This window comes from Orbicella franksi, chromosome 1, assembly GCF_964199315.1.
Source record: "Orbicella franksi chromosome 1, jaOrbFran1.1, whole genome shotgun sequence".
In the NCBI taxonomy this organism is placed as follows: Eukaryota; Metazoa; Cnidaria; class Anthozoa; order Scleractinia; family Merulinidae; genus Orbicella; species Orbicella franksi.
Window position 1 is genome coordinate 36,562,148 of NC_138145.1, and position 17,500 is coordinate 36,579,647.

The 17,500-nt window shown below is 39.6% G+C and overlaps 2 protein-coding genes and 1 pseudogene across 2 annotated transcripts; all 3 read right to left on the reverse strand.

The window, feature by feature from the left end:
- Positions 1-7,844: 7,844 nt before the first annotated feature.
- Positions 7,845-8,802, reverse strand: LOC145480260 (uncharacterized). Its single transcript, XM_081458613.1, has one exon. It carries the CDS (start codon positions 8,797-8,799, stop codon positions 7,915-7,917), a length of 885 nt encoding a protein of 294 aa, XP_081314739.1. The 5' UTR covers positions 8,800-8,802; the 3' UTR covers positions 7,845-7,914.
- A 705-nt stretch (positions 8,803-9,507) lies between these two features.
- On the reverse strand, positions 9,508-10,500 carry LOC145496096 (adenosine receptor A3-like). The gene has a single exon (XM_081475759.1). It carries the CDS (start codon positions 10,498-10,500, stop codon positions 9,508-9,510), a length of 993 nt encoding a protein of 330 aa, XP_081331885.1.
- A 664-nt stretch (positions 10,501-11,164) lies between these two features.
- LOC145484356 (WD repeat-containing protein 93-like) overlaps positions 11,165-17,500 on the reverse strand; it is an 11,790-nt pseudogene continuing 5,454 nt past the window's right edge.

Genomic DNA, 17,500 nt, shown 5'->3' on the forward strand with positions numbered 1-17,500 from the left:
ATTCGTTTCCAGCAATCCGATGAAAGCAATTTTTGAAACGTTGTGTGGATAAAATAATGGAAAATGTTTTTTTTTTTTGTTTAAGTTAGTATAAATATATATGTTTTTTCATTTGCATTGCAACACCCACGACATCCCTGATAAAGAACGTTGCTACAGTACTCCGGGAAATGATTTTAACACTTGTTTATTTTATTGCTTTCACTGATAACTTACAATATAGTGGCAGTTTTAGAGATACACTTAACCAATCCTCTATGGTTTATGGCAATTGAGTCATTGACTGACAAATAAAGTCAAGTGGAAATACCATAATTTCTATAAACTACTAACTGCGTGATGGCATCTCAGCTCTTCTAGCTGTGTAGAAAATTTGTACCTACACAATATGCTCAAACTCAGCTAGAAAACCTGGAATTTCTTGAATTGAATTAGCCCAGGAAGAAATTGCGTTTAAGTTTCGATCATACTGGGAAAAACTCTATCTTTTCTACTTTGGTTGTTTGATCAATTAACTGAAATTTGCAGATCATAACACTGGTAGACAAATAAACATTACAGTGGTCGATCTAGGACTAGGTTTACACTAAAGGATTTTTTTTTGGATTCGTAAAAGTTCCCGGATTCATCAATTTTAGAGTATTCGGATTAGTAGGGGTTTACAGTGAAAGGATATTCGGATTCTTAACCGTTTACACACGACGATAACTCCGGGCACATTCATGATGGAATGGTTAACAAGCAGTTTGTTGCCTCGACAACGAGAAACAAAATGCCTCCGAAAATAAGGCTAGGGGTAGGTTGAGACAGTCTGAAGTTTTCTTTCGACTCGCTGACCACGGTACTGTTGTCCATCATGTCAGGTCCCTCCAGGAAGTTATTCTGGTCTTTACTTAATATCTAGAACCGTCGAGGTTTTCGATCGTGCCATCGTCGTCATCTGCGCAGTATTATAAAAGTGATTATCTACACCTGAAACAGCACGAGGTAATCACCCAGCGACCGCCATCAAATGGCCATTAATGTGCCTACGACTCGACTACGTAGACGACTGGATCATGTAATCCGCCATTTTCGTTCCACCGCAAACTCAAAAGATCACAGGCGGAAAAATATGCGGATTCGAGAGAAAATTGTTTACACGACAAAACTCTCCAGATTCAAAAGTTTTCGGATTCAAAGTTCCCACTTTAAATTCCGGGGAGTTTTTTTTTCAGATTCGTCCACTTTTATGTAAACGGCAAAATCAATCCGGCACTGAAACGTTCCGAATTCATCGCGAATCCGGAACAATTTCCTCTCGTGTTAACCTACAATCCTGGCCATAAGTTGTTGGGACACCTCCCCCTTTTGCGCGCTAAAACCCTCGATTTCAACGACGTCCTTAAAGTTTTAGAACAAAAGATGAATAGAAGCAAGTACAATTGACCCCCCTCCCCCCTAGCAATGTTGCATGAAAACAAAGCTATTCTAAAGACTAGATCGGATGTGGGAAAAAAGGAAAAAGGGACAATAGAAAGTGGTTAGACAGTTGTGTTGGAACCAAACGCGATTGCTGAAAAATCGCTATTATTGGAATAAGACGTGAATATCTATCTTCTCGTCTCTTTAGTTCGAGAATACTGTTCTAGGAGGCGAACAATTCTTCAAACGTGGCTATTCTGAAGCTATTGTCAAGGATTTTTTTTCTTCAAGATTTTTATCAACATTGACAGGGGGAGGGAGGTAGGCGGGCTTGCGCGGTTTTGGTCTTAAGAGAGGCTGCCTGTGAAGTCATCTGCCGTAACTGTCCCCACACTTTTGACCAGGATTGTAGTCTTAAATGAACAGCGAACAGCCATCTTGTTTTGTTCGCGGAAGTCGGTCACGGAAGAGCGAATTTCAATGAAATATATATATATATATAATTTGACTAAGCAATTAGCCGAAAATAGGTTGGCCGCCAAAACAGTTTAGGGTTTAGCTTAACTCTAACCTTAAGTTTTAAGACTGAAGAAAAAAAGAAAAAAAGCATTGAGCATTTCAGTTGTTTGAAACAGAAACATTCGCGCACAATGAACTATATGTATAATACGTGCGTAACCTGGAAAGCAATCCGTCCAGCACAGTAATTGTTCAAATTAACAGCTTACCGAGACACTCGCAATGTCGATGCCTCTTATTTATGATTTAAACTTTTAGGATTTGTTTACTTTACTTTTTCCAACTTTTTAGAAGGAGAAAAGGCACTAAATGTGTTGGTACAAATAAAAAGGTTTAACCGAAAATCGATCCGTCGCAATCAATCAACAAATACAAATTTAATCACTGTAGCGTTCCTTCAGATCACGTAAGGCTACAATACAAACCAACAATATCAACTTGTCATTACGCTTAACAAATGAACTTAGAACGATTTTCTTTCTAGAACTCGCTCTTGTAATTAAAATGATGAAAGAAAGAACGACAGCTTAAAACGACATAGCAGTAACACCCGAACTCCAAGTAAATTGCTTTTAATTGACGTTTTTCATTAACGAAATTTCCAAAGCGATGACTTTCAAAATATTAAAGTTAAAAGTGGTCCATTATGTGTTTCTTTTTTCACCCAAATGTTCTAAGATAGCCATCTGCGGTTTGTTGGAAACGAATAATGTATTCACGGTGACCGCCCGCGTCACGCAATTGTTTACATTCTCACGGCGGTTCAGGGAAAAATCTATGAGAAGCACAGGCCAAGGCGGGCGACTTAAAACCATTTGCCCAGAGATATTTTTTGATTTTCAAACAGGTGGGTGTACAGTTAACCCGTAGAAAGTGTTTTTATGGCATTTAAAGTTATAGCCCATAGAAAAATATGGCGATTTTTTAGTGCTATAATTCGTTTGCAACACATCGTAATATTTTGCGTTTCTGTTCGATCTCGTTTCGGGCTCAAAAGAAACCTCGATTTATTTTATTTTTCGCTCAGTCATACCATGAAGACCTGAGCTGAATGTAAAGACCATTGAAAGATTCTTAATTAGCTGCTGTGCGACGCGCAAAGCAATCAAATTTTCAGAAAATTTAGCATAACAGGAAGTAGATTTTGAGCTCAATCGGGGCAAAATCGTTTTTCGCAAATTTCTCCCCAAAAAAGCTGCATTAGCAGAAACTAACTATGGTCCGTTTGTTTACTAGCTAGGGCCAATCTATGGGCAAAAAATGAGCAAAATCGATTTTTCGACTTGTGCCGTTGTTTGGTCCATAGTTATGGGCACTGGCTCTTAAATGTGTACTGGGTTGATTTTACGGAATGTTGCGGTTTTTGTTGGGTGCAAAATAATTAAATTTCGTAGACATGTATTTCATTCACTTTAAAGTACTTCGTAAAAATAATCGATTTTCACCATGTGCGAAACCCTCAAATGGATTAAGCTTCTGGTGGTTGAATCGCAGAAAGATGGTCTACAGATTCCTGTAAAACTTTCTCTGGGCAAATGTTTGTGAGCGACGCGAGAGCTTTTCAAAGTACGTTAAAAATGCAGACATTTGACCATCCGTCGTCAAATTTCAATTTACGGGTTGGACATATTTTAGCACGCGCCACATGTCTTGAGCTATATTAAGTTAAATTATAGCATAACTAAAGCAAAGCGCGCGCTCTGATTGGTTAATTTAGCGTCTACTATTTGCCCGTGGGTGTACGCTGCTGACGTGTGTGCTAATGTTTACAACGCAAATCTTTTGACAGACGTTTTTTTAAAGTAATGGCCAACGTCCTTCTGTCAGAATTGCGAAACTGTCTTCACAGTTGTCTGAAGATGAAACTTTATCGAGTTACTGGTGTGCAGTCGGTTGTCATGAATGAATTTTCGCGCGCTTGTTTTCTCTCGTCATGTAAGACTACACGAACATTTTTTTGTGATGTACCTCAATAAAAGGACTTCTGTTGTTCCAATGTCTCAATGTTATGTTATAAAACAAATGATACACGCCATAACGTGTACTATTGAGTTATGGATGCACTTGGGAGGTTTGCTAGGCACTCAAGAAGCTAGAGTCGCGCTCGGCTATCGCCTCGTGCGACTCTTACGCTTCTTTCGTGCTTAGCAACCTCCCGCGTGCATCCATAACTCAATAGTGCACGCTATGGCGTTTACCATTTGTTAAATAGACACAGAGCTGATAATTTCGAAATGGTCTAAACTTATTTGCTGTAAAAGGCAGGTCCAAAAGCCGATTTGACGTGTTTCTGTCACCATTCGTCGCACGTAAAGCAGAAGTTTGCTCAACTTGTTTACACAACGTCCGATGTACATCGCCAACTGTCAACTTATTTAATGGTCGAATACCATGAATCTATGACCCTCTTTCGACACATATGATCACCACTACATCTAAGTCAAAAACGGCTAAGTGATTTGTACATAGTTGCTTGCTTTGCACTACACCAAAATATTAGGTTTGATCATCGTTTGATCTATTGCTGCTTGAATCCTTGCTTGCAGCGGTTCCTTGTTTGTTCGTCACGCAATGCTGTCATCCTGTTTTAGGGGGTAGGGGTAGGACAGTTTCTATCCCAATACGTAAGGCTCCGTAAGGCTTGGAACTACACGGAGCACGCAATCTTGTTGAGTAGGAAGAGATTAAATTAAGCAGTGAAAAGAATGAATAGTTAACCATTGCCCGTGTTGTCATCTTTTACTAGACCACCGCTACCTACACGCCCTGCGTAAATACTGTAACGCTAAACTCGTACCTAGGTCTTTTCGCGCTGTGCAATTATTTCTGGTTTACGTATAATACAGTTAGATACCCTCGGGGAAATGGGAGGTGGCCGCTTAATATGGGTTGGCCGTTTAATAGAGGTTGGAGTACCTTGAACATTTTGTCACTATCGGGTTATAAATTTCTTTGTCAACGCGGAGTTAATTCAAAACAATCATTTTAGACGTCATCCTCGCAGACCCATGGGCAGTTTAGTGAGAGTGGGGAAAAGTCTAAACGGGTGAGAAAAAAGTTCGGGCGAAGACCCGTTTAGACTTTTTCCCCGCCCCCACTAACTGCCCATGGGTCTCCGAGAATGACGTCTATCACGATTGTCTTTAATTAACATGTTTACTAAGAAATTTAGCTAAATTCATAACCCGATGGTGAAAAATTAATCAAGGTACACCAACCTCTATTAAGCGGCCAACCCCTATTAAGCGGACACGTCCATGTGTCTATTTCAACTTAATATAGCTCAAGACATGTGGCGCGTGCTAAAATATGTCTAACTCGTAAATTGAAATTTGACGACGGATGGTCAAATGTCTGCATTTTTAACGTACTTTGAAAAGCTCTCGCGTCGCTCACAAACATTTGCCCAGAGAAAGTTTTACAGGAATCTGTAGACTATCCTTCTGCGATTCAACCACCAGAAGCTTAATCCATTTGAAGGTTTCGCACATGGTGAAAATCGATTATTTTTACAAAGTACTTTAAAATGAATGAAATACATGTCTACGAAATTTAATTATTTTGCACCCAACAAAAACCGCAACATTCCGTAAAATCAACCCAGTACACATTTAAACATCGCACAAAAATATTTGAGTGTTTTAAGGACGAAAGAACGATGTGGTTTTGCATGCGAGGCTCTCAAACTTGTTTAATAAAATGGTGCGTCAAATGACGATTTTAACGGAATTTGGTAATGCGCATATTTCTTTGAAATAAAAGGATATTTATGTCGAGAGCGACGCCTATTTATAAACCCAGCGCGCAAAAGACTATAATGAAATGGTTATAATCGCGGTCGTGCATGCGGCCAGAAACCACAGAATCACTGAAACACTTGTTTGGATTAATGTGGCCACTCACGTGGCGTTTATTTCAAACTATTCAAATGCTAAGGTGTCAAATTAATCAATTAAACATCGCTATATTTGATTCAGTGAATAAAGTTGGGGCGAAAAACAGCCAGCCCAGTAAGAGGTAGCAAGAGCAGAGGAGGAGCTCAGGGGATGGTGGAGGACCGACGAAAGAAAGTAAAGTACGCTTCTAAGGCTAAACAGCTATCGCGATCGGCGCTAGCAGAAAAAGGGGAGAGGGTTAGAGTCCGGACGTACTGGACTGACAAAATTTGTTTGGCCCTTCCAAAAATCTCGACAAAATTTGTCTCTGCCAAATTTTTAATTTGTCAAGCGTGGGCGCACTGAATCACAACAAAATATTTGTTAACCACAAGTGTCAATCACATGGAAATTAACACCATCGCTTACGCGCTGTTCGCGGGAAAGGCTTCATGTGATCTCACTAGAGTTCATGGGTCTAGAGTTCATGATCTTTTACCTCTTCGATCGAATATGTTGCCTCGGCATATTATTGCTTGTATTCTAGTTTTCTTCATCCTTGAATTCGTTCAACTTCAGCAGAGGCAGCTGCTACTTCTACTATGCCAGTGGAGGCTTCACCTTGTTCGACTGCAACTGATTCTAGAGTACCACAACAGACTTGTCCGTAGAAGGCGGCGAAGGCCCCATCCTTATTATTGGAACCTACCTAGGCCTTGCAATTCTTGGTTTGAAATTCATTTTCATAGGCGTAATATCCCCGAAGAATTCTTTTATCGCCAGATGAGAATGTCGCGCGACACGTTTGACACTCTGTTGGTTACACTTCGTCATAAGCTACAAAGGGAAGACACGCGGTTGAGGAACTGCATCCCACCAGAAAAAGTCTTGGCCATCGGACTATATCGCTTAGCACATGGTGGGTCATTCGAAAACGCAGGCATTGCAATGAATGTTGGTAAAGCAACTGCTCGTGAAGCATTCACTGATGTCGTAAATGCACTATACGATTTTAGAAACGACTTCATCAAATTTCCAGCTAACAAAGTAGAGACAAGAGCCTCCATCGAAACGTTCGCAGAATTATCGGATCTACCAAACGTAGCAGGCGCCATCGATGGGACACATATAAAAATAAAGGCTCCAAAAGAAAGCGCTGTTGACTACTTTAGCCGATATCAACAGCACGATGTGGCGGTGCAAGGCATCGTCGACGGAAGAAAAATATTTATGGATATCGCCGCTGGCTTTCCTGGTAGCTTGCATGATGCGCGAGTTCTTCGAAACTCGTCTTTTTACGACAGAGCAGAACATGGGGACGTTCTCGCAGCGCCAATCATGTAATTGGCGGTCACGAAATACAGCCCTATTTGGTGGGGGATAGTGCGTACCCGCTTTCGCGCTGGCTTCAAAAACCCTACCCTGAAGGAACGAGAGATCCAAGTGAGATTCAATTTAACAAGCAGTTCTCTGCCGCTAGAGTTAAGGTGGAGTGAGCATTTGGAATAGTAAAAGGCCGATGGCGTATACTGTCTTTTATTGAAGAAGCAAGTGTAGCACGAGTTTCCAAGATTATTGTCTCATGCGCTGTGCTTCACAATTTTTGCATTCTACACAGAGATGAATGGGACTTTGATGATGGAGATGATAGAAATGATGGACAAAACCCTAATGGTGATGTGATTGGTGATGGAGAGGTTATCAGAGAAATTCTAAAGGATAATCTGTAGATGCCAGACACTCAACGTGCTATTAAACAAATTCATCAAAATGTTGTTTTATTTTACATGAAACTCTGCCACGAACGCTCGCCAACGCGTTGCGTTACGAGATGTGACTCAAAATGTAAACATCACTATTTTTCCTCTAAATGGTAATTTCACGGACTTTCAAATACAATCATAAACTGATATTACAAAAACAGTATGATTAAGAGCTTGAGTAAATGTTTAAATCCATTTAAATAGCAAAAGTTTTTTAACAAATTGAACATTTCACTGATTCACGAAAATAATCATTAGCTAATAATTTCAACTGAAACGTTGCGTTACACATGTGCAATCATTACTTTCGTTTTGTTCGATTATCAAAGCCAGAAAGTGTTCCTTTGTTCATATCAATTGTCTTTGTTTAAAATTTCAAGCATGGCGCCCATAAATTTGGTCATCATGTCCATTTCTTTCGTCTGAGCCTCTTGCACCTTTTCCATTACGCTGGCAATCCTTTCTCCCTGGTCTGTCACGGTCTTCATGACTTTTCCGGTTTCGTTGTCGGGATCAGGGGTCTGTGGGGTCTTCCTTTTCTTTCTCATGCGCCTGCTCTCCTTTTCACTGTCTGCTGAAGTGGTTGAAGTGTCGGCAGGAGCAGGAGAAGGAGTGCCTGATGAAGATTCTTCTTGGCTTGTTGCGTTTGACGTGTTTGAGTTCTCCGAACCAGCTCCCGCAACACTGCTGAACGTGACGACGTCACGCACTCCGAGCACTGCATCTATTTCGTCGTAGTGCGGAGACTTCCAAATGGAACCACCGCTCTGTTTTCGCTTCCAATCTTTACGCTCCTTGTATTTGCCCACTAAATACTTCATTTTCCTTTTGCAGTTTTCCACGTTTCGGCTGTGGTTGTACTTTGCGTTCAATTCGTCGACGATCTTTGACCAGTACTTTCGCGCGTCTTTGCTTTCCAGCCTTTCGTGGTATGATACCCATAAATTCACCAAATACCGCTCTTCCTCTGGCTCAAACGAGTCGTACTTTGCCGCTTGTTTCTTTGGACCTTTGCCCCTTTTTCTGCTCTCGTCTGCTCTTGAATCCTCAGCTTGGCTGCTTTCAATTTGATTACTTGTAGTCGTGAAACTTGTACTTGTACTTGTACTCGGCTGACTCGGGTGGAAATACGAATGTACAAATTGAGCAGAGCTTGGTCCTGGAGATGCAGCTGCAATGTTAACGTAGACTTCGGAACCGTAATAGTTGTACTGTGTTAACGGATCGTCATGGAGCATACCGAGGTACGAATCTTCCGTGTTTGTCGTTTGATTGCCGCGCAAATATAAATGTAATTTTGGCGGGCTTCGGACTGAAATACTCAAAAAAATAGACATCAAATTTTCTTGATTGACATTTTCCTTCAAATCATGGCGTGTAAATTGACAAATCTGTCAGATTTCACGCCTGACAAAAATTTGTCCAGCTCCGAGACAGGACGACGGCGTCTTTGAAGTTTGGTAATCCTTGACAAAATTTGGTAGATCTAAAAATCACCGGACGCACTTGTCTCAGGGGATTGATGACAGATTTTTTCGCAAAATAAACAAAAATTTGCCCAGTGCGTCCGGGCCCTTAGCAGAGCACACGAATTTAAAGCTTGCTCTGCGTGTGGTGTCTAGCCCATTAATGGCTATCTACCTCTGCAGCTTGTACCGTAAGATAAGACAAGGCCCCGCCTCAGCATAAAACCCATTATCGCGCCAAGTCAATAATGCGCCATTTTGGCAAAAAAAACTATCCAGTAGTTTTTGTGATGCCCTAGGCTATCTACCATAGGAATATGAGCGAAATCGAATTTTCGACCCTTGCCGAGTTATTTTCCATATTTATGGACAGGGACTCTTAAGAACAAACGAAGCAAAAGTTATTTTCGTGGGCGTGACACAACGCACCCTTAATTACGTCTTTTGAGTTAATACACAAGACGCAAAGGCAGTTTTTCATCACAGTGAAGTATCCTGTGTAGATTCCACTTCCAAGGACGTTCGTCGATGTTTATGACTCGGCATTCGTAGTGTTTTCAGCCCTCTATCCGAGGTTAAACTGAAATTGTGTCTACATTTTGGTTCAGTATTTTTGATATTGACCGCCAGTTTCCTCTTAAAACAGCAAATAGCCAGCGCCCGTCTAAACTCGGGAATTCTTAATCCATACACAACTGGATTGAGAAAAGAGTTCGAATAATTCAGAAGGGTTACTGCGTAATAAAAATTACCTGCAGGAATTGTGACCTCAAAAATAACTTCTAAAGCATCCATGATAATTAAAGGCAGCCATGAGAGGAGCGCGAGAACAGATACAAGCAACAAGGTTTTTGTTAAACGTCTGTTTCGCGCTGCCCAGTTCTGTGCTTGGAAAGTAAGTTCTGCGTTCTGAAACTTTCTCCAAATACTGATGTTACAACTACAAATAACGAACGTTATTATCAAACCGAAAGACATCCAAGCATAATTCTCATATTCCGGAGAAGTTAAGTGACCCAGTGTTATTTCAAATGCAGTTACAAGAATTGTTAGTATCCAAGACATCGAAATAATAGCGCAGTAGTTTTTCGTTGACAGTAATCGCTTATATCTGAGTGGCCACGCAATAGCATACAATCTCTCACCTGATATCATCGCTGCGGAAATTAATGAAGCATGCATAAAAAACGTATCGACCAGATCATGGGCGTAATCCAAAGATGAAGACATGCGTCCCGTCCACAGTTGAAAATTGTACTCTCCGATGAAGAAGATGTAGCCAGGCATTGATAGTGTTCCTAGCATCAGGTCAGCAAACGCCATATTGATGACAAGAAACAAACTCTTTCTACGAAGACTTTTGTTCGCAGCAAACAGTACAATAGTGAGAAGGTTTCCAGCCACAACAAGCAAAGTGGTCAAAATGAACGCGCAACACCATGCAATGCCTTCTGCCTTGGAATGAACAATCATTTCGGAGCCAGAGGCGTTTTTTGAAGTAATATTAGCTCCCGATGTGATATTCATTTTTGTTTGACTCATCAAGCCTCGAAATCGCCAGTGTGGTCTGCTTTATATGTTTCAAGTAATTTATACTGAAAAAGCGCTATTGGCAGCTGGTCGACCTAAATGCACCTTCTCACCTAAATTATAGTTAAGTTATTCATGGAAATTGCTGGAAATTTCATTTATGGCGGATTTTTTGTCAAGTCCGAGATGATTTATATTTGGGCAACAGCCATTTACTCTGTTTTTAATGAAATTGGCATTGTTATTCAACATTTGACGCGTTCTATCGCGTGTGGCAGCCACAGAGCCTCGCGTGATTGTTGTTTCGTCGATACAGCTTCACATTGCCTTTAAAACCATTTTAAACTCCTTACTTCTTCTTGTAGTTTTAAAGTAAACCTTCCCTTCACCTACTCTAAACTATCAAAAAGGCGGAAACAATGTCATTTCATAATGCGTTTTTATTTGCAAAATATGATCGAAATTTATTATTTTCTGTTAGGGCAATTTCAGAAGGACTTAAAAACTTGCCATAAGCTGCAGTATACCCAATACATTCTTGACTACGATCTAAAAACTGGTGAATAAATATTGTCTTTCTGATTAACGTTCTACTTAAGTGGTCGTTGGAAAAAATTGAGACGTGGGTTTGGTTTCAATAGTCGTGTCGCAGTTCGTGATTACGTTTACGCAATGTCTCGATAAATGTCCCAGATAGCGAGATTTGTCAGAAACGTGATTGCCAAGTGCGATTCTCATCAATGGACTAAGTTCAGTTTTTCTTTATCTGTATCAATGTGGTCTGTGAAATCCCTTGACACTCTCCCATACGCTTCAAGCTGCGACAGATTTCTCGACCTTGACTTGTCCGTTTTAAACTCCAGTAGACACACTCTAATAAATTGAAGTGAAAAAAAGAAAGGCTTTTTCATTAATCGCAGCCATGATGTCTAGTACACATACTGTGAGAGATGTGCTCTGGTGATTAATGATTAAAGATAAAGGCACATAAAGAAGGTTTGAATAAGTTAAGAGGCAAAGAGTCTTCGTTAACGATTCCCTGCGGCCATATTATTTCACAATCTAAAATATATAGAAAAAATAAATAAATACACTCTATTTTCTCAACCACTTCAGTTTCCTAAAAACTCAAAAGTATCAAAAATTACTTATTGAAAGTTTTAAGGAGAATGAAATGCTAGAAATTAGACGTTGTTTACAGAAGCAAAATATGCACTAAAGAACTTCCATTATTATCACTGTGTCGGACATTGTGGCGCATTTTGCGGGCTAAAATGGAGAATTTGACGGGCTAAACTGTATTTTAGCCCGCTGAAATAAACCAATGAAAATTGTCAGTTTAGCAATTGTGCAATTAATTTCAACACTTAGAGATAAGCTTTATGGAACTTTCCTTTCATGTCTTCTACAATTTTTGAAAACTCAAATGGCAAGATTTTGTAATTTCTAACCAGGTTCGCTTGATGTATTGTGTATTTTCATTGAGGGAAAATAAAAGCCATTCAACTTGTAAACGCTCGCGTGATTGTTCAGACGGTTTTGTTGTCATTGCTTTCAATTTTTATCTTATCAATGCCCTTTAAAGTGATAATAATAGTAACAGAGTTTGTGTTCTTGGGCATAAATATGTTTTGGGCCCTTCTCAGAGTTAAAAAAAAAAATGAATCCGAGTCCGGCCCAAAATAAATTTATGCCCGCTCTGGCACGGTTCACGAATGGGAAAAATAGCGAATCGCAGATCACGGAAATTAAAATTTCATTTTCCCGAATCAAGAAAATAAGCAAGTAAAGTTTTCTTTTTAATAACCCGCTCTTAGACTAGAAAGAGAGAGTAAAGAAAGCAAAATCGTAAAAGGCTATGTTAAGGCTTCATATTACAAATCCCAAATCCAAATCACTCTCGATAGGTAGTGCCATAATTATACAGAGGTCACATTCGGATGTTTTTAGTCTTAATGAATCTCCCTGAGGACACGCGTCTCAAAATCACGTAGAACAGAGTGGTGAAATCACGAATATCGGTTAATAATTCTAGTTCTTCACGGGTCACGAAAAAACTTCAAGTGGCGGATCACGAAGGCTAATTTCCTAAATTCACGTTTCACGAAAAATAAAATCAGCTAATCACGTATCGCCAGAGTTCCCCTGTACGACCCTCTCATTGTGTTCTGTATATTTTCGAACATTACAAAACAAGTTATTAGCCAACCAAGCTCTTGCTTATTATTTGGTTCACAATTAATTGAGGCCACTACATACTCATTTAAGCAAAAAATTAACGTTAGTAAAGACGACTTCATGTACTTAGGATTAATTAGCAAACGTTACATAAAAACATTCAGGTAAAAAGTTTCGCGCGAATGGAATCCGCTTGCGTGTTCAGTTTCGGTCTTTTGTTCTTAATAAACAGCATTGTTATGTATATCTACGTAATCATGTAATGGTAATAGGACTGAGTGGAGTCCAGTTCGGTCTGTAATCATACGCGTGATAACAAACTGGGACGACCGCGCAGCGGGAGTTTGATTTGTTTATCACGAGTATGATTACAGACCGAATCGCACGACACGAAGTCTCATTTCCAATTAATCAAAAAAAAAAATTACAATTTCCGAGAAAAGAAGTATAGCTAAGTTATGAAAGGAAGGAAATATTTGCATTAAAAGACTGACAAAGGAGGCGTAAATTACTGGTAATTGAAACCAAGGTTGCGATTGGTTGATTTAAACTACAACTTTGAACTTGATTGGCTTGTTGAACTGTCCGATAACAAACTGTCCGATAACAACTTGGCAAGTGAGTTAGTGGAAAATAGGAGTTTTTTTAAAACCAATCGCAATCGAGGAAATTGTAATTGTTATGATTAAACGGGTTAGAAACGACCAAACCAATTCTTATCGTCTTGTTATGTCATTATTAAATTTAGGCAACTACATACTCGTTTTTCGTTTTGGTAAATATATCTTCGTAATATCAGTCACATAACGAGTTATGTCCAATGTTTCAAGAACTAAGCGAGTACATGTATGTAATTGCCTCAATTTAATTATCATGTAGCAAAACCATAAACGTTTGGTCATTTATATCACTTATATATAAGTTTCTCCGGTGTCGTGTGAACGTGCGTGGCCTGAATTGCAAGGTATAAATTAGGCGGTACTTACAGATTTAGCAGTGAGCCAAGTGGAATGGTTTTTTCTCATCTTGTTGTTCTGAATATTCTTCAATTCAGTTTGATATTGAGACCACCGCTGCTGAAGTCTCAGTTGTCTGTTCTCTTGACTGAGAAGTCCTCATGAAAGAAAAAAAGGAAGAGTATAGAAATTAAAAAACAGCGATTTACAATGAAATATGAACTTTGACATTGTGATAAAATTCCCTTGATGTTCTTTCCAACCAGTCTACAGTACAGCTTAAAGGAGCTCAATCACGCTATTTTGAGTTATTTTGCCCACGTACATAATTATCATTAAACTGAAGGAAACCTGAAAATAGTAGTTAACTAAGATAGAAAAACACCAAAGAAATAATAATAAACCATAAAGGAACAAGGCTGGTTAAGGAGGGAGAAGATTAACACAGATTACACAAGACGAACTTGAAAAACTTAGACTAAACTTTTTAAGATGCACAAACCGTGACGTAGCTCCTTTAGAAATAATGCAAGCTCAGAATGTGGCGCAATAAGTTTTTGCGCCCGGAAGAACACTCAAGTCGGCGCGAGAAGTGAAAATGTGGTTAATCCGCAAGAACCTTTCTAAACGCAAGACGTTGAAACTCTAACCGCAAGAAGTCAGGATATTAACGCAGGCCGCAACAAGCAAGAAGTTACGAGGTCCAGCCCCTGAAAGTGTTCACTAGTTTTCTGTATCTGATCCGGCAATGAATTGCTGACAAACTGAAAGACGCCTTCAATTTAAGGATGATGAGGCCGAAGACCGAATCAACTATCGCCTCATAGAAATCGAGAGCGAATAATCTTATTATTTAAGTAGAATTCTACTAATAAGTAATAGTAATTGGACCGTCTACAATTCAGAGAGTAATCGGGTGAGTAATTTTAAAATCGGACCAACGCTTAGTGGTAGGCCCATTTGAAAAGCACAATATTATTAGTCCGTGAATTGTGCGACACAAGATCCAATTTCTAATTAATCGTAGCCAACGATTAACCAACGATTTCCAGATCAAAAAGTCAAAAGGTAAGTAGCCAGACGATTCAGAGTTCAGCGCACTACTTGTTAAACAAGTTATTTTTACCTGTCTTGTATGAGGGAATGCAGTCTGGCATCAATGGTGTTGGTTGGCTTGTGCGATGACGAGTCAGCGGTTACCTCTTCTTTCCAGTATTTTTTAAGTGTTGGAAAGTGTTCCAGAGGATATGAAAATGGCACGGCTGTCTGAAAAACAAACAGCAATGATACTTTCTACAGTGTACACGGATAAAACGAATGCTGAGGTAACATTACAATGAAAATTATAAATCTATAGCATTTCATATAACTCTACAACGTAAAATACTTGCAATGAAGCGGTTGATCTACATAGTCTACAGTATGCTAGAGCTTTCCATAGCATGAAGCGATTAAAAGTTTTTCTCCGCTAATCCGCCTGTTTTGTAAGCTATCTAAGAAATAACCAAACAATTCCATGTTGTTATCTCGAATCGGTGTACAAATAAAAAACAATTCCCACTTTGGTAGACAGCCATTATGAATCAGATCTGTATCAAGTAGCAAAGTCTCACCAGTAAACGGTTCTCCTTGATCCTTTCATAAGACTTGTAATAGTGCACTTACCTCGATGCCCAGGTCATCATGATTTTCTTCATCCATCTGAGCGCCAATCAATATCAAGACCTTCCCATCAGCGCAGATGCACGGCGACTGAGATGAGAGCAGGAAAGGCACAGGCAGCCCAACATGGCAAATTGCTGTGCAACTGTTCACATCACACTGGGTTATTCTTCTACTCTTTGTCACGGCAACAATCTGAAAAAAAGAACAAGTGGAGAAATTCCGACAACACATGCTTTGAACTGCTCTGGCTGAGCATCAGCCGATACTTTGCTAGCAGTCCATCGCTAGCAACCCATTCCCCTTGGGACATTCACTTGCATCTGCTCTTTTCCCCAGAATAACCGGATGAGCAAATAGCTTTATTATTTCATCCTCCGACATGATTCAATTGATTCCGGAACGGTTTTAGTTACATGTATTGATAAATCAATGAGCATATTTGGGTGTTCACTACAGTCCTCGCCACGATGGCTAACTCGCGGATTCTACTGCTACACAGTCTCTCTAGATGCAAAGGTTATACAGGCATCGGTAAGAGGTGTCAAAATATGCAAACAGTGAGATATAAAAGTCACTTTCTTCTCGTTTTATCGCTGTGTGTTTTGTACGTATTTATTATTATGGAATTTCAGCGGGTTCTTCGTGGATGTAGCTTTCATGGGATCTATCGACTACATGATTCATAGACTTTCTCGTTCAAAACCTTCCACCTTCCATGACGGTATCCAGCGTTTTCACGTGACGTCATCAAATTCTTAAATCCAAACTAAAGGGCCCCTAAAGTTTTTATCCTCATCAGGCATAAGAGATACTTAAGTTATATCTGTTTACAACTTTCCGGCTCAATAGCGCCTTTCGTTTGGAAACCAGCGCATTTTGAATTTCGAAGTTATGGCGGTGCGTGACATAAAGCTACGATCGCGTTAGTCGAAAACTATGTATTTTTCTCGTGATTTTTAGCCATTTAAGACGTTGTCGTATTTGGAAAAGTGCTTATTTAAATTTTTACATGTTCACTGCAGTTAATCATTGTCCCAGACAACCAAAGTAAGTTCCAGATGTTAACACTATTTTCCGGCTGCCATATTGGTGTACCACAGAGGAACGCCAACATCGCGGCTCCATACTAGGCGCTGTAAATTTGCGCGGAACATTTCGACGAATATCTCAACTTTGGGACAACGAACACACCTTAAACTTGGAGAAGTGTCTTCTTTATTTATCTTCTGTAATATCACAATTTCTTGACCTTATCCACTGAATGGTTTTTGATATTATTTTGATTGCGTGACAATGAAAACGCTCTATAGCTTGGGCAAAATTTTCACCCTTTACAACCAAAGATAAATAAGCACCTGAGGCGTATCAAAAAATAAGCTGTGGAAAATTCCTAAAATATCGACCACATCTTCATTTCTTCCCGCTCGAAACTAGTCTTCTGAGAGACTTTGCTTTGTGCTCAGTAAATGACTATTTATTATCATTGACAAGTAGTAAAGGTAGCGTTGAGGTTTGTTTCTTACCACTTGTGGTGTTTGGCACATTGTGACAACCTTAGTGATCACTTCAGTATCAAGGGCTGATCTAAAGTTAAATACAGGTAGTTTTAACTTCATAGAATTAACATAATGACATCTCATTTCTTGAGGTAAATTTGTTTTCTTAATGCAACCCTGGTCAGTACTTCTATGACACTTCATGTCGTGGTACGCAAAACCTCATTTTGGCTAGCACATGTCTAGCAATAATTGGTATCACCCAACCAGTGGACAAATGCAAATCCTGCATTTTAATTGGCTACGCTACTAGAGGACTATCAGTAATAGTCCTCGGGTAGCGAAATTGGCGCAATCGAGCGTGACACTTTCTTTCGTTTTATTCCCAAATAAATATTTCTTCACCTTGCATTTGCTAACTTTATTATTGCCTTTTCTGTCCGACTAGGCGGGTGATACTAAATAATTAGACCCTTCGCCCACAAGGGCCACAGGTCAATAGCCCATTCGCCTTCGCGTCATGGGCTATTGACCCGTAACCCCTGTGGGCTACGGGTCTAATTGTTAAATAGCATTCAATGAAAGCTAGGAAGTGTTATCACAGAATTTACAGGTTATTAATTTTTGAGTTTTATTCCCCTCTGTCAA